The sequence below is a fragment of the Pygocentrus nattereri genome, chromosome 2, assembly GCF_015220715.1.
Source record: "Pygocentrus nattereri isolate fPygNat1 chromosome 2, fPygNat1.pri, whole genome shotgun sequence".
NCBI lineage: Eukaryota > Metazoa > Chordata > Actinopteri > Characiformes > Serrasalmidae > Pygocentrus > Pygocentrus nattereri.
The window spans coordinates 18,916,425-18,934,871 of NC_051212.1; the positions used below are offsets into that span (position 1 = coordinate 18,916,425).

Genomic DNA, 18,447 nt, shown 5'->3' on the forward strand with positions numbered 1-18,447 from the left:
GCTTTCATAGGATAAAGAACGGAGCAGAGAATAAGCCTCAAAGGGAGAGACAGCAGAACGTTGTGTTGTGCATGTGTATGTGTGTATGTATATGTGTATGTGAGTTTGTTTTCCTATATTTTCAGGACAAATACTGACTTTATAGGGAAATCAGAGAAAATGGCATCTCCTACAATATCAGGGCCAACAAAATTAACCTGACTCTGTAAAGTGCTACATTTATCTTTGTATGAACGTAACTTAGGTTAGGGTCAAGGTTAGGTTTAGAGCTAAACTTAGAAAATTATTATCAACTGAAGGTAGGTACATGTACAGTACTGTGTAAAAGAGATATTTCTGAAAATGGATATTTATGATAATCCACTTGTATAAGACAAAAGGAAGTTAAAGGTAAATAAGTAATACAGAGAAAAGATACAGAGAAAATGTGACTCATAACGACCGTGCAAGACTGGTACACCACTAAATCTGTCCCAATCAGATAAACTGTACTTAAGGCTTTCATGTAAATGTAGAGAGAGAGGAGAAAAATCAAGCTCCACTCTTGCTTCAGTCATCCACAGGTGTTTTTGTCCCTCCTTCCACTGTGAGAAGACAACTCAAAGCTATAAGCCTGTACGAATTTTCAAGAAACTAAACTAAGAAGATTTGCAAATCATCCAAAAAAGGTTCTACTGTTCTCAGAACAATGGACTGGTTACCCCAGAGTCCAGACCTCAATATCACTGAATGAGTTCAGGATTACTTGTAGCCTGAAAAGCAGAAAATGCAACAAACTTCTAAGACTGAACTTTGGAGATGTGGAACAATGTCTCTGCAGATTTCTTTGAAAAACTGAAAGCAAGTTTCCAAAACAGATTAAATCTACAATAAATGCAGTAGCAGTAAATGTAATTAATGGCAATTTCTACTGGAAATTAAATTAATTAAGGTGGACTGTGACTTTTGTACATTACTGTATGGCTGCATGTCCTGAAATAGTATAAAAACAAGCATGTGTGTACGTTTGTATGAATGAAAGCAAGAGTCTGTGTGCCTCTGGGTGAAAGTGAGGGCATGTCTGTGTGAGACCATGTTGGTTTTCAAGTCTCTTCTCCATCATGTCAGCTCAAATATGTTGAAACAGTACTCCTGTCCTGCTATCCACACTTCTCTGCCACTAAAGCTGCTGCCAGCTCTTGACTTGGGCTGTACCAATGTCTGACATTGACTTTGACGTGAACCTGATCCCCTCCACCCCCAGCCTTCGCTCTGTGAGAGAAACAGAGCCAGAGAAAGAGAGAGAGAGCAGCCAGGCTGTAGTGGTGGCACTGCACCAAGGCTGGCTGGCTCTCATTGTGGATGCTGAGGTTGTTTATGCTGAGCGATGCCTGTGTGGCATTTATTATAGAGGATGGGGCTCTCCCGCTCTGCTTCTTTCTGTGTGTGTGTGTGTGTGTGTGTGTGTGCATGTGTTTACCACATCACTGCAGGCCACTGCCAGTTTATAATATATTTCTCCTTAATATAGAAGCTGGGTGATAGACAGCCAGTCATAGCAGGCATTCATCTCCTGTTAATATGTTTCTGCTTTTTTTTGGTGGCAGTGGCAATGATACCGCATATGCATTGTGGCATGAAGTGCAGGAATATTACAAAAGCATTGACAGGATGTAAAGATAGATGACGGCGCATCAAAATCATTACTCAAAAACAATATCACTAGCTTAACGTGCACTCGCACCACATTTTTCAAAAACAATCTTTCTAACCATGCGTTTACATCAGCAGGCAACAGAGCGACAGGTGACCAGTCATTTCCTCTGGAGGTAGGAGATTCATGGCTGCTATTTAGTCACAAGTAAGAAAGCAGCAAGCAACAAAATCCCTGGAAAAAAGCTAGAGGGTGCCCATGAGCTAGTCCTCAATGAAGGGGGGTAAATAGCTTAGCTTAACAGCTAAAAATGAAAAGTTAAACATATGACAGCAATGTTGAAGTATTGTATGCTGTTATGTGTTGAGAAAATGAGTGCATTTTTCTGTAAAAAAATATTAAGCATTTTTACAAATGCTCCATAGGAACCCATTCATTTTAGACTTGCTCAGGAGTGCCCTCTAGTGTCTAATCAACCCAAAAGACATTACTAAGTGACGTGTCTTCTAAACAGAAATTCTCTGCTTTTCTTAACTTAATGCATATGCACTATGATAGGTCCAATCTAAATGAATGGTTCCCACAAATTCCTTAGTTGAAGGTTCTTGCCCTCTACTATCTGACCTTAATGATATTCCTGCTCCTAATGGCATTCTCCTGCCATTTCCAATAGTATTACACAAAAGAAAAGAGAAAAAAGAATATATTTCAAACTAATCAACAATAATTATATGGTAGAGAAGCTGGACAAAAAGAACAGCCTCAAGCACACTTTGGGTGAGAGAAGCGACTTGTCACCTCCTAATGTGAAGGTATGGTAAAGCCACTGTCACAATAGACTTTTGCAGTCTCTGTCATCTTGTGAAAATGGTGTGACCAAGGCAGGTGTGAAAGATTAAGGATGGAAAAAATCCTCCACGTTGGTAGAGTTAGCAAGGTAACTATAAACGGTTACAACACAAAAGTGAACATAAATATCCCAGATAACTATATACTTGCCACAGCATAGTACCACACACTAATCTGCAGCAAAAGACTGGTGATAATTGATGTGGTTGGTGGCAGTGAGGCATCGCAGCTATGGACAGCCATGGAGCTAAAACCACAATTGCCAAGCTGGCTAAGTTGTCTAAAACAGTAAAACCATAAAAGTAAAGAGTCTCCTGGCTGAGTATGCATTATACAGTCTCTCTTTTGCTTGTTTATTTATATCTTGTAAGGAATAAATGGGCAAATGCTTGTGCTTAGACATATAAGGACAGGTGAATAAGTATTTACTCCACTTTAACGGTTTAGCTTCCCCTTCAAAGGCCAAAATAGCCAAAAGTGGTTGAAAAACTGGTTAAGAATCTGAAATTCAACACTCAAAAAACAACTGACGTTCTGAAAAAACCCACAAGATGGAAAACACCTTTGTTACCTTATCTAAGTGAGCTTCTTCCCTTTCCACTAAATGCACATTCTCACTTGTGTAAACTAGTTGACACACATCAGTCTGTTTCTGTGCCTGCCTCCTACACAGCGATTTGTCAGAAGTATCTGACATTTTCAAACTTCAGGAAAGGTAAATGCTCAGCTCTCAGTCTTTTGTATGAATGTCTTGAGACTGTAGACATCATTTCATTGTGTACTGATAAATGTTGGTATCCAAAACCACATCCCTTTTTTGAATGCAGTGTTTGCAGAGCTCCTATTTTTCTAAAGAGGTGCACATTAAAGGATTTAATAGCTTTTCCACTTGTGCTCTAAATGCACGTCTACTCTAAACATCATCCTATGTGCTCTTCAAATACTATTCAGAGTTCTCGTTGACTCATTTTTAAGACTCTGCTTTACAACCTATTAAATTGAAGGCTTAAATTTGGCCTTGCTGGTTTCATATAATAAAGATGCCACCAGATAGCTATGTGACCACTAATTCCACTAATTTCTGCCCAGCATGCTGCTCAATCCACATTTCCACCCAGGTCCACAACGCTTGTGGCCAAGGGACCACCCAATGACCAAAGCATGCAATACTGGCTTAACACAGACACAGTGAAATACACCAAGACTCAATTGACCTGTCTATGATTCACCTACAAATGTACCCTGTTGTACCAAATGTTCTATAGAATGTTGTCAAAAATTTCATTCAGCTGAACCAATATAAGCAAAAGTTTAAATTTTAGATTTTGTAAAGCTAAACGTTCACCTATATTGGTTAAGTTGATAGGAAGCCCCTATGAGCAAGCCAATGGTGGCAGTGGCAAGGAAAAACTCAGTGAAAGCAAGAGGAAGAAATCATGAGAGGACACAATAATCAGAAGGGGAACCCATCAATTACACAAGAGCAATGTGAACAGGAATAAGATCAACATTGTCAACAATTCTAGCAAGCTGAACTATATTGGTGTAACTAATCAGAACCAGGCAAGTTGGAAACAACAATAAATTTGCCACCATGCTAATGTTACCTCAAATACATGTCAAAAAACTACATTTTATACATCCTAACAGTGTGAACTTTCACATAATACAAAATAGACAAAAGCTTAAACGAATGCATTCTACGTTTCCATATTTTGACAAGTAGTGTGCTACGACATTCATCAGGTTGTATAGTATTTTTACCAGCATGCATTAAAGCTTGTCCATCTTGCAACAATTTCTTACAATTAATAATTCCCCTTGTTTGTGGAATTTGGTTGATTCAAATGGAGTTCCAGATGGGGAGCCACCCAGCCAGGATCTTCCTGCATTGTCCAGGATTAATTAAATTCCTGATCAAAAAATGCCTTGGACTCCAAGCATTTTTGTGTTACTTTTAATGATGTTTGAATTGATTAGGTTTGATTGGTTTTGGTCACCCACAAAGAAGTGACAACTGGTTTAGAAAATTGCGCTGCAAATAACATGTTTAGGCACTAGGCAGCACTGCAACATGATAATAGAGAAGATTAGGGTCTGTGGGAGAAGTTCTATTTGCCTTAGCGTGAGCATGGCTACCTATCCACTGAATTTTGTGCATATGATCAAGCCACTCATCGACTTTACAGGAATTTTACAGAATCCTTACTTCGGTGCACAAATGAACACACTTCTACCTGTTGGGGTGTGAAGGAGGTAGTTTTGTGTTTATGAAAGGATTAGTGGCTACTGACCTTGCTTGCATGTAGTCTGCACTCACTGATGAAGAGGTTGGATGCTCCTTTAGATGACCACTGCAATTTGGAGAGGCCTGGCTGGATCTTCTTATCTAGAAATCGTATCCGCTCCCGAAACAGGCCCAAAGCGTCGGAAGAAAGGGCTGCAATGATCCTGAGACAGTATGTAAATGTTCTGTATGTTAATCAAAATGAATAGCTGTTTTAACTATTTTTATGTGGTGGCTTAGTAGTAAGCTCACATTTTCTGCATTTCCAATAGTATGCAATACCATTTCACAGGCATGACAGCAACAGTGATTTGATTTTTGGTTAATAGGTTCTACTGAATGTATTTTTGAGAGAATGCAGTAAAAGGGGAAATGCTTGTTTGGCTTTTGTTGAATTTAAGTGTTTACTTCCAGCTGGCATCTCTACAATGCATTAAATGTGGTGACAATACTGGTGCTGATGATTCACTGGGTCTCTCTAAGCACTACAATGGGTACTTGAATCTGAAGTGCTGTTGTGTGTGTGTGTTTGTGTGTGTGTGTGTGTGTGTGTGTGTGTGTGTGTGTGTGTGTGTGTGTGTGTGTTAAAAAGCTTATGTGAGCAAGGTACAATGTTATTATAGACTACTGAGTGGGTCTGAAACATGAGTGTGAATTGTTTTACCCAAGGACGAGTTGGTGAGAATACAAGACCATTTCATTTCATGTGAGAGTGAGTGTTTGTGTAAAGCTTATGAAACTTGCAGAACTCGAGTGTGCATGTAGTGAAAACCCAGAATACCAATTTGGTGGGATGAATATGAATTACAAATGAACAACCTGTTAAAACTGGTGATATGTAGAGTGTTTGTTACAATTCGGCAGGGTATAGAGTTACTCCCTGTTCACATTACTATGTGTAAGGTTGACCGACAGATGTAGTTTATTGTAATTGGAGTCCTCATTTTTAATTTTAAAATCTCAGGCTGAGAGTGCAAAGATGCAACCTGTGATTCAGGTCTCAGCTGCATAACGAACTATTAGTCTTGTCCTCTGAGAGAACAGGACTACAGGGTCATCCTTTTTCTATGCCAGGTACTTGGGCATTTGCCTGGTTATGTGCCATAGTGAAGTACTCTGTATTGTCCTGTGGGCACCTTGAAACATTCAAGGTAGATTATATGCACATTAAAAGAGGTGTGTGTGTGTGTGTGTGTGTGTGTGTAGGTGTGTGTGTGTGTGTGTGTGTGTGTGTGTGTGTGTGTGTGTGTGTGTGTGTGTGTGTGTGTGAGAGAGAGAGAGAGAGAGAGAGAGAGAGAGAAATAACACACAAACACAAATATACTGAAATCTTTATGCTTTATGTTTTTTCCCCAAATACATTAGTTGAACAGCCAGGTTCAAAAACAGCTTCTTCCCACATGCCATAAGACATGCTGAACTCTAAATAACATGCTGCTCCAAATTTTTTTTTTGATTACTTCATACCTGGGGAACTCCAGTGCAATACACTCTCTCGTACATATACTTATTTAAAATGTATTTATCTGTTGATATACATATGTTTACATAAGTACTACACTTTGCACTACATTGTACTTTGCACTACATTGCATTACTTTTTTTTGTTTGTTTGTTTTCTCTCCGATCTACTCTGAGCCAAGGCAACGAAATTTCATTCTAATGCGCACTGTACGGTGTTAATTGGAATGACAATAAAGTCTGTCTAAGTCTAAGTCTGAAACTAAAACACTGACATATGGTTCAAGGTACAGTATATGCATGACATGGGTCACAGCACTTTTCTATCAATTTCTCTCTCTTTTCCTGCACATTTTTAAGTGTGTTGACTGTGTTATCATTTCTTTTGTCCTTGAGTCCTGTGTCCGTGGTCAGTTTATGATCACAAAGCCACTGTGGGCTAAATACATTATATTCCCAAGTATTCGCTCCTCTGCCTTCACACGCATGTGACATCCCATTCTTAATCTAGTAAATTAAGTTTAATATGATGTCGGCCCACCCTTTGCAGCTATAACAGCTTCAACTCTTCTGGCAAGGCTTTCAATGAAAGTGTTTATGGGAATTTTTGACCATTCTTCCAGAAGCGCATTTGTGAGGTCAGACACTTATGTTGGACAAAAGTATTAAGAGTTCCCTTCACTGGAACTAAGGGGTCGAGCCCAACTCCTGAAAAACAACCCCACACCATAATCCCCCCTCCACCAAACTTTACACTTGGCACAATACAGTCAGACAAGTACCATTCTCCTGACAACCGCCAAACCCAGACTCGTCCATCGGATTGCCAGATGGAGAAGCATGATTTGTCACTCCAGAGAACACATCTCCGCTGCTCTAGAGTCCAGTGGCAGCATTATGCTTGGTCATGTAAGGCTTGGATGCAGCTGCTCGGCCATGGAAACCCATTCCATGAAGCTCTCTATGCTGTTCTTGAGCTAATCTAAAGGTCATATGAAGTTTGGAGGTCTGTAGCAATTGACTCTGTAGAAAGTTGGCGACCTCATTGCATTATGGGCTTCAGCATCCGCTGACCCTGCTCTGTCATTTTACATGGCCTACCACTTTGTGACTGAATGTGACTCATTCCTAATCGCTTCCACTTTGTTATAATACCACTGACAGTTGATTGTGGAATATTAAGTAGCGAGGAAATGTCACGAATGGACTTGCCGCACAGGTGACATCATATCATGGTACCATGCTGGAATTCACTGAGCTCCTGAGAGCAACCCATTCTTTCACAAATGTTTGTAGAAGCAGTCTGCAGGCCTAGGTGCTTGGTTTTATACACCTGTGGCCATGGAAGTGATTGAAACACCTGAATTAAATGATTTGGATGGGTGAGTGAATTCTTTTGGTAATATAGCGTATTTTTGTTTGACTGTTCTGAAGTAGTTTAATATACATGGTTACTCATTTCAAACCAGTCTTTAGGCTTAATTTAAGAATTCAATCCCTCTAACAGTAAATACGCATTATATATCACATAAAAATAAGCCATTTAAATCTACTTTACAACTGCTGAACCCTGAATAGGTATAATAATCAATTTTTCTATTTCTAATCCTAAGTTGGAATGGGCAAAATGCACTGGCAAAATGCACATGCAAAACAGCAGTGCTATATTTCAATAAATGGATTTGTTTTAAATGTAATATTCAGGAAAAAATAAATATTCACAATACTGATAGTCTGCTTAGAAATGCAAGTTGTGATTACATTTATCATAATAATGATAACAGGTTGTAATATTGTCAAGTCCTAATACAGTCAAATGCAAAAGTTTATACATGGTCAAAATACATTTGCTGATTTTCTAAGTGAATATAAGTTAAAAGGGAATTCTAAAGGGAATACACTTATATATGGTGTTTTTTTGCAAATTCTAGAGGTTTCTATTTATTTACTGAGTTTAACATATTGGATATATTTATATATAAATTATAAAAGGTGCCAATACTTTGCACAGGCACATGAGGCACAACACGGGCCATCCAATTAGAACAGAGCTGAATTACATATAACAAACAGCCTGTTTACCAGTGATACAGCCTGTTAAAGGGATAAAGAGAGGTTGGAACATGGTCAGGCAAAATATGATTTATGTTTGCACTGGTACATAAAACCAGACAAACTCTTTTACTGGACTGCAGGCAAAAAAATAAAATGCAAGAAAAAATGTAGAATATTGGTGCTTTCATGTCATTTTGACATGCTCAGTATTAATTCAGTACTGTTGCTTTAAGAGACAGAGTGGGTGTTTTGGTGAGGTAACTGTAAAGGTGAAGGACAGGTAAGCAATTATAAGGTACATTATTTTCCCACCACCTCAACCATGTAGTTTGGTGTTATGTTGGTACTATGTACATGCAGTTGCTACAGTTTTGCTGTAAGGAAGAGACCTACACAGGTATGTGGTATTGTATGTGTCTGTATGTACTTAAGCGTAGAGAGCAGTGCATACCTGTTGTAGTCTCTAACCACCAGTAGAACACTCTCCCTCATGGTGCGCAGGTCTTCTCTGCGCTGATAAACCTCGGATACATAGTGCGGGATCTCAAATAGCAGCCGTTCCCAGTAATGAATCTCATTAAACATCTTCAGCAGGTTCCTACACAACCAACACGAACTTGTCAGCCTCAAACAAATTAGCCAGGGCCCAAGAGATGTGTGTTTGTGTTTAGGTTAGTGAGCAAGTGTTTGTTCAAAAGTAAGTGAACATAACGTGAACCACAGTTCATGATGTCTATAGCCATAACTACCTAATTAAACCCCAAACCTGAGACAAAATGTCACTGTCAGCTGAAACTAAGCAGAATTTGGCTTTTTATATGCACGCTCTAACTGCTTCCAGCTATACAGACATGATAGCAGCTACCTCAGTCTGAGCATATATGTACTTGTAGAAGCACATACTTGTCGAAGTTGATGTCCAGCATGCCTGGTTTTTCTTTGCAGCGGATCATAAGAGACTGGTCGAGTTTTTTTAGGCTCTGGCGTTCCAGGCTCTGGCTCCACTCACTGAATATCCTCCTGACCAGCTCGTCTAGTGTCTGCACCAACTGCCCATGAGCTGCACGCACTTCCTCGCCACTGCCTGTCTGAGGCATGAAGTAAGCAGTCTGCAGGACCTAGGGAGTGTAGATACAAAAACATTCAATAACACAGACACAGCCACACACATGCTGCATGTCCAGTATTAAAAGATACACAGCAGTGTGCAACACCAAAAACCACCATTTCATTTACTGAATTTCCAGTCAAAACAGCCACTAAGGCCCAATCTCATTTCACCCCTTGCCCCTGCCACTTTTTTTGCACGTTCACATCTAGGGGTAGGGTGTCCCAATGAAGTGTTAGGCCTACATGCCCTCCAAATGGTTTTCAGAGACACATTCCAAACAGTGTTATGAGAAAAACTGGAAAGATGGCTATGCGAGTGACCAAAGTAACCCACAAATGTAAGTATTTTATCCATTTAAAAAAATATGATAAAACAATGGTTATCTTAGTTTAATGTTGTTTCGATGTATTATGGTCGTTTTCTTCAAAACAAGCATAAAAAATAGCTAACAGCATGCTAATATCTTGGTTGGTAGCTAGCTAACTTTCCCATTCCACCTTAAATAGTCCAGCAGTATTGATGCCTAAAGCACCATAATATAACTGCTGCAACGTTTAAGGCGGAATGGGAAAATACAAACAAGAAGCTGGTGAATAGCTGACTTCAGCTTAGTATCACCAAAGAATTAGCAGTGGGCAATAACAAATAATTGTCTTATACCCCCTCAGAAAGCATATGAAGCCCTAAATGTAACTAAAGCCCAGCAGCGAGGTTGCTGATTTCTTTTCCCTTCTCTGCTATCACTGTAGATGGGGCTGGGTCACCTGTGAAGCAAGTTATTTATTTATTTATTTATTTATTTTATTTTATCTGAGAGTTTGTTCTGTTTCGTAGGGCAAAATTTCAACCACTACCCCTTGTAACTCAGTTCCAACAGGTTAGGGTGCCTATCGAAAAACAAGGCGTAGAGGTAAAAAAAAGAAGAAATGGGACTGGGCATAAGTTATTTATTTTTCCGTGTCAGAACGCATACATTTAGGGAACATATACAGTATATAAACAGAAAAATACACAAAAGCCATGAAAACTTGTATAGTATGGTATAGTATCAAATGTATCAGTATTTAATTTGTCCACTTTTTTTGCACCCTACTGACACTTTAAACCCTTTTCACAGAAGCAATGAAATGTAATTGTCACCTCTTTTAAAAGCCCATCGGTTTTTGGACACATTTTTTCTTCAATAACACTAATTATATTATAAATATATTTTTATTTTATTGTGTTTAATTTTATTATAAACCATAAACAAACCAGATTTTTCTTTTCATTGGTGAACAAGCAAATATATAATTGCAAACAACTACAATGGCTAGTTCCTGTTGTGTTAGTTGTATGTGCTTTTTTGATATGAAGAAAGCCAAGGTGTACTGTCAGTTTTGTCTTGGCACCACCAGACACCACACTAAAATGAGAAAGATGAGAATTGTTTTCACAGCAGGATTCACAGTAATTGTGTTAGCACCCCTCTCCTTTCAGCCCTTATTGCTCGCTACCAGTTCAACAAGGAGTAACAACATTTCACACACAAAAAGCCAACAGTCTCCTAGTTAGTCTGTTACAGCATTACAGAGGGAAAAAAAAACATTTTATTTGATTATATTCATTAAAATCATTCAAATTCTGATGGCCACTAGGGGGCTACAGAAACATGCTAATTCCTCCATTTTTTTACCTTGAACAAACAAACAGGTTACAGCTGTGTCCTCCTAATAAAAGGTTCCCAAAGGTGACACTGACATCATGTTCCCCTTCACACTAATATTCACATCAATAACCCATATATGCTATAACTGCCTTAATTTTTTTTCTAATGTGCATCTAAAATGGCTAAAGGAGATATTTAGACACAATTAGTTTAAACATAAGATGATCCACTTGCATAAGGAAGGGGAAGGTCACATTAATAAAAATAGGAGTTTTATTAGTATGGAAAGCTACAGAGAAGATGGGACTCCTAATAACTATGTAACACCTGGTAGACCAAAACTGTTACCATTAGATAAACAGTACTCAAAACTTTCATCTTTGAGAGAGAGGAGAAAAGCAAGCTCTACTCTTCAGATCTGAAAAAGTCCACAGATATTCTTCCACTGTGAGAAGACTACACTATGAACTCAACACTATGAGTTTGAAAAGATGTGTAGCTGTCAACCATTACTGACAAATGCAAACAGACAAATAAAGAAGAAAACTTACACTAGAACACAAAAACTGAACATCTGAAATGTGGAGTGAAGTTTCATAAATTGACTACTTTAAATTTGTAATTGGGGTTATCTGTAATATGGTGATTGTGAGAAGCAGAAAATTCAACTAAAATCTAAGACTGAACTTTGGAGGTGTGGAAAACCATCCCTGCAGATTTTTCTGGAAACCTGAAAGCAAGTTTCCCCAAAAGAATGGAGTCTTTCATAAACTTATACTTAATGGCCATTGTGACTGTAAATTAAAGAAATTGTGGTCTCTAACTTTTCCACTGTAAGCTCTCTTATCAGCAAACACACATACACTCAAAGAGAATCACTAAAAAATGCTTTATACACAAATACATACGCAGATTGGAGAGGGTGAAACGAATCATGCACTGAAACAAAATGCACCGGTTTACAAACAACCAACATTTGCACAGGAAACTCAATGAGACAAAGACATCTAAGGCCCTAAACACAAAATCTAAAACACACCATCACACAGTTAAATCAAATGCATTACACACTCTAATCCACACATGTAAACGCACCCAACAAAAACACACTTCACTTCACCTCGCCCAAACATATAAGGTAAGCTTGTAAACTGCATGAGGCTCAGAAATTCCCCAGGCTCAGCTCCTCATACGGCCAACATTAAGCTTTGGATCCTGCCTTCTGTTTGTTTCTAAAAAAGCTTTTTTTTTGGCGTCAGTAATGTGCAGAAAACGCAAGCAAATCAAATCTGTGTACAATTAAGGCTCTCTCCTGGTCTTAACAGTGTTCTTAATGAAGGCGGAAAACTGAATTTAAACACAGCAGAGAGGAAGAGAGGTAAAGAGAGAAGGGGGGGGGGGCAGAAAGAAAGAGACAGTGAGGGACTGAGTGTAATAGGGTGGAAGGAAAGCAGGGGGAAAGAGAGAGAGACAGAAAGATTGGGAGAGAGAGAGAGAAAAAGGAAAAAATATGGAGGGAAAGAGCAAGGGAGAGAAAACAAAAGGGAAAATGAGAGAAAGAGAGGGAAAGAGTGGCATAAGAAAGAGAGAGAAAGGAAAATATAAAAATATAAAGTGAAAAAAAAAAGAGGGAGGGGGAAAATAGAGAGGGTGACAGAAGATTGAGAGAGCAAGAGAAATAGAGAGAGAGAGAGAGAGAGAGAGAGAGAGAGAGAGAGAGAAAAGAAGTAGGAGGGCTCCATGTGGTGGATGGGGAGGTGTAGTGGAGCAGCTGGTTTTAATAGCGTTAGGGCCTCTGAGGCTGAAAGGTGTCTGGCTGAGCTCCAGCTTCAGGGCCGCTCCCACTGCCCTCTGCCTCTCCCCCAACAGCCTGGCCCTGGACCCTGCTGAGCCCAGTAGCTCACACCTCACAGGACCTTTCAGCACAGTTAAGCTGCACGGTGACACTGGCTGGTCTCAGACCAGTGGAGGGGATAGGCAGTAATCGAATTCATTTGTACCTAAAGCCCTACAGAGCTCGGCTGATGGAGTCTGCGTACATGTTGGGTACGGCCCTGTTAATAAGCTCCTGTAGTTTCCTTATTGCCTGTACTGGGCTTATACAGTATAAGGGTACATCCTCGCTCTGGCTCTCTGATGCACTGCTTCAAAGGACTGACATTTAAGACTGAAATAAATGGCCATAAAGCACTCCTTTATATGTCCTTTGAGTCTACGACTGATTGATCTGCCTCCATTCCTCCTTTCTAAATCACTCACAGTGAGCTACTTGATCAACCCTGTGACCGCAGAAGTTCAGACACCTGCACACATGGTCACACACATACACTGCCTGTCAAAAGTTTAGGAACACCTAGCCTTCTTACTAATATTATACTTGGTATATTTTGTCTTCCTTAGTATCAAGAGTAGCTTCTATCTAAATAACTATGTGCTTTCTTTTCCAAACTGTTGTTAAAAAAACACATTTTGATTTTTGCCCCAGGTGGTTTAAAAGCTGACAGGTTTGAGAGCTGATGAATGCTGACATCACAACAAGAGGATACAATGTGGGAGGTCCAGCATTATCCCCAAGGTAATACCTTCATAAGTATATAAATATATACAAATATTTTCACGTATTATTGTTTTTTTCCTCCAAATAATCTGCTTTGGCTTTAATATGTTATAATAAAGTTAGAACAAATCAACAGGAACATCCTCATTTATATTAAAACACTGTAAAAAGCTAGGTGTCTCCAAAGCTCTGGTGGCCACTAGGGATATATGTAAACGTTTTTGAGCATGTAGTGCTGATGGTAGGAAAGTGTTGTAGCACAAATTAAAATACTGAAGCACTGAAATAAGAATTATATAATAATAAATAATGGCACTGGAACAGTTTGGCATTGAAACTAAAAAAGACAAATGTAAAAGCTTTGAATTGTAATGTTCATTCTGTAGAATGTACAGGATTTCAGCTCTTTTATAAAGAGATGTTTTTATCATGCAAGTAATGTTTCATAATAAAAGACTCAAGCATAAATCCACACAAGCAGAATTTTGCAAATGATTGCTACTGAATATTTCAAAATGGCAATCACAATAGATATCTATAACAAAATAGTTATTATAAATATCTAAAGGTAAGGCTCAAAAAGGTGTTACTCAAATCTGTGAGTCTTCTGTTAAACAGTCAATTGAAAAAAATGGATGCAAAATGTGGCTAAAGACAGCAAAGGCAGAAGGCGCAGCAGAGTGTGCCTTAGATTCTGAACACAAAGGGCATTATTTTTTATCCTAAATCATTCCAGGCTTTACATATGTTATCACAGCCCAAATTAAACAACTTTTGGGCATTTTTTACATTTTGTACTTTGTTTACAAACATCTGGATTTGACCTTCTGGGTAAAAGTACTGTAAAGATTAGCATTTATCCTCATCCAACATTCTGAAATCAGTTCATGAAGTCCTTGCTAATTAGCTGTTGAGCTGAACTGGGTTTGTTTAATGAGGCAGTGTACTGAAGTCTGCAGTGTTTTGGCTCACAAGGGCTGGATCCTGACACATGTTCTACAGTGTTTGAATTACCCGATGGACTACAACTACCATAAATACTAGAACTTAACCTGACTATGCTAAGGTGCAGCTGTGGGCAGTGGGGTAATGTTTTTTACTGTACACGCTACATAGTGGGAATAGTTCATGAATTGCACAATAGACAACAACTAAGCTTGACAAAATTCAAATGAAGTTCTGCCTTCCTTCCTTATTTTACTATGTCCATCAAACTTTCAGTACAGTCTTCCTGGGAGCATCCATAACACTTGTACTGAAAGACTGAAAATTCAGTGGTACAGAGGAAAATTGAGAAGCACAAAGGAGTATCTTTTTATTCAAAAATAAATTGGCATTTCAGGATTTTTCTGCATAGACACAAATTTGAGGACTGAAAAATGATTCATGTTGGCCAATTTAAAACAAACAAAAATGGATTTTTGGAAACTATGTTAACATTAATCAAACCAGGATAAATGTTTAGCCTCTCAGTGGTTTTTCATGTCTAATAAGGAACAGGTTTCAGCAATTGGATTTACCCACATACTGTTGATGTGTTTCCTTTGCTGGATGGAGGAAGGAAGGCTGAGAGGCATGTCAGTCACAGTTTTGCAAACAGTTAATTACCATGAGCATTAGCACATGACAAAATATTTAAATGGTGACACACAAACTACATATCTACTTCTTTTGCATGTGTGTATCTGAACTTTCCCTAATTAGCACCTGGATTCATTTGATATTGTCCCATTGCACAACCCTGGTCATACGCAGGCATTAAAACAAACAAACACACATTCACACGCACACACAAACACACACACACACACCTCCATTGGTCTCTCAATGCGCCGGCGCAGGGCTCGGGCCCAGTGAGCGTGGCCTGCGTTCTGGGGGATGTGTGCAGGAGTGTGAATCGCCTTTTGGCTCAGCTCCTTATTCACCAGATACAGCTCCTTACTGAACAGAGTATACACATCCACCGTCTTTCTGTCTATGGTTCGCTTAATGGCCTGAAAGAACAAGAGATAGAGAGAGAGACAGAAAGAGAGAGATGGGGAGAAAAACAAATACACAGAGGGGAGAAAGATAACGGTAGAAGGACAGAAAAAAAACAAGAAAATAGGGAGCAAGTTAAACCATGATAATTACCTAAGGCTGAGGTAAATTGATCTTAATGACATGTGCTGAAGATAACAAAGAGCCCAGTGCTCTAATAGAAAGGGAGTGTGTGTGTGTGTGTGTGTGTGTGTGGCAGTAACACCTGCTCTGAAAGCTCTATAGCTGAAAGGGTATGAGAGAATAAGAGCTAAGCGGAGGTAAAACTAATGTAAGACAGAGAACAGGAGTTGCTGTGTGGTCTCTAAAGGAACAGGACATTGGTCAATACTCCACCTTATCGAAATACCATGAACCCTTTGTATTCTAAGAAAACGGTGTGGGAAATTAATGCTCTGTTCTTTAAAGGACTAATTTGCTTACAGCAGCTTACCAATGCAGCTGAATGTGTGTGTGAGAAAGAGTGAAGACAGGTGTGTGAATGTGTGTGTGAGATACTATGCAAAAGTCAGAAACTACCCTTTATTTATTTCCATTCAAAACAAGCACAGGTTATTCAATATCCAGTATATATTTCTAAGGAGATTAGATACAAGACAATGCACATAATAAAAGAGAAATTGAGGAAAATAACACAGGTTTCCAATTTTTAAAAAAATATAGAGAAAATGTGACTCCTAACAACTGTGTAACAATAGTCCAGAAAGCCAAATCATCCAAATGGTCACCATCAGATAAACAGCACTTAAACCGTTTTTATCTTTGAACGATATGGGAAAACCAAGCTCTACTTTTGCTTCAGATCTGAAAAAATCCACAGATGTTTCTGTCCATTCTTCCAACTCATGTATATTGTACAGCTATTCCACATGAATAAAATGCATCACATCCACACAATTCATGACAAAAGTAAGCAAAATGGGCAACCGTTGTTAATTGTGTTGATGTAATAGTTTTTATCCGTGCGGAACCAAGGTACACACTGGAATCAACAAAATTCCCAAGCAACCTTTTTTCAGTAAAAAGAACTGTCCATGATAGATTTACTGACACTTAAGACTCATAAGTTTTACATCTGATGTCATATTAGATAATGTGAAGCCAGCTGGTCTGGTTGATTTCTGTTAGGACTTATTTTTCATGTTTTTTATAAGTTGTGTTTGTGTTGTGCATTATGTTATAACTCACATTCAGGGCCAGATTAACACTTCCTGAGGCCCGGGGCTAATTACCAGGATGAGGCCCTTCATATGATGTTCTGACGCATGACCTCACACAAACCCACTGACACATCAGCGTACACAGTACCAATCTATGACAGACTACCGTTTAAAGTGAACTGGTATTATGATTTCAATTCAATTCACTTCAATTCAATTCATTTCAATTCAAGGGTAGCTTTAATATCATTACTGAATCGTTACTGAATAGTTTGCAAAAAAAACAAAACACATTTCCAGTAGATGGGGAGTAAGACAACCATTCTCTTGCCACCTTCTCTCCATTTCTGAGCGAGCGACTGAACAATGTTTTGCTCAGACATCGCTTCTGATTTTTATAGCTCCTTTCAGAAGCCGAAAAATCGGCATCTTTATGTTGACATTGTGTGGGTGCTTCAATTCCCTTTCCGACCCAATAGCTTCGCATCTCCTCATTAACTTCTCCCCAGCATGCAATATCTGTTGATATATCTATTTTCGCCCCTGCCTCAGAATCAACAGGCTCATCTGCTACATTACCCACTGGTTCTTCTCCATCACTTGTTTCCTCAGAGATTGTAGCACTATTGCTAGCAGACTGGCTAGTTGGGCTGGTTAGTTGGCTAGCGGTGGTTGGCTGCTGTCCATCACTGACAGTTGCCTCTTTGCTGGTGGTAGCTGCTACAGCAGGCTGACTACTCCACATGTTGGTTAATTTGGGTGTTTTCTGTAATAATTCTGTCGCTCTTTCCTTTTTTATTGATTGTAATTTTCGTTTTTTTGCTCCGCTCTCGTGTTTCCTTTGGCCCGACATTTTCGCTTGTTTCGTTTTTTTTTTTTCTATTAATTTTTGTCATTTGACATTCAGCGACCGGAGGCCCCCCTAGTGGCGAGGCCCGGGACTGCAGCCCTTTCAGCCCATTCTTTTAATCCGGCCCTGCTCACATTGTGAGATGAAGAAAACGCAACCAACATCTATGACTGATTTTGTAGAAGAATATCCCTGAAGGTTTTTTTAAAAAAACTTCAAAAAAGAACGAAAGCTGCGATAAAGACAATGGGTAAACATACTAAATGCTAAAAAATATAATATGTTTAGTTCTTGCAGCTTCTGCATATTTTTCCTTTTCAACATTTTGACTATAAATTATATAAATGAAGGCTGGTCTCTTTTGCATAGTAAGTTACATGTGTGACACAAAGAAAAGGAGAGAAAAGACCTCTCGAGTCGTCAGGTGCTGGAAGACATCGAGCAGCTGGACCCCTTCCTCCACCGAATTGACCATTTCGAAAGCACTGGTGATCAAATTCTGCATCATCACCTCAAGGTCCTTCACTCCTGCCCGGAACCTTTTACACACACACACACACACACACACACACACACACACACACACACACACACACAAATCAAGAGGTCATGGAGTCTATACCATGGGGGGAAAGAAACCAAACAACAACAAAGCAGAACTAGATAGCATTTGAAGCTAAAAAAAAAAAACAAGCCATGTCATCTATTCATAGTGAAAACTAATACAAAGCCACAACACACACAACAAACCAAGGACAGTGTAAAGAAAAGGAGCTGAGGCGGGCAGAACTTGATA

General features: G+C 39.1%; 1 protein-coding gene across 1 annotated transcript in view; it reads right to left on the bottom strand.

The window, feature by feature from the left end:
* The window catches only part of dnah2 (dynein, axonemal, heavy chain 2), a 220,040-nt gene that overhangs the window by 159,806 nt on the left and 41,787 nt on the right, over positions 1-18,447 (bottom strand). The window contains exons 12-16 of the mRNA XM_037533256.1: positions 18,061-18,190; positions 15,413-15,595; positions 9,189-9,403; positions 8,737-8,883; positions 4,777-4,933 (exon numbers count right to left, since the gene is read on the bottom strand). Of these exons, the coding sequence (XP_037389153.1) occupies positions 4,777-4,933; positions 8,737-8,883; positions 9,189-9,403; positions 15,413-15,595; positions 18,061-18,190 (832 nt within the window). The remainder of the gene's footprint in view (positions 1-4,776; positions 4,934-8,736; positions 8,884-9,188; positions 9,404-15,412; positions 15,596-18,060; positions 18,191-18,447) is intronic.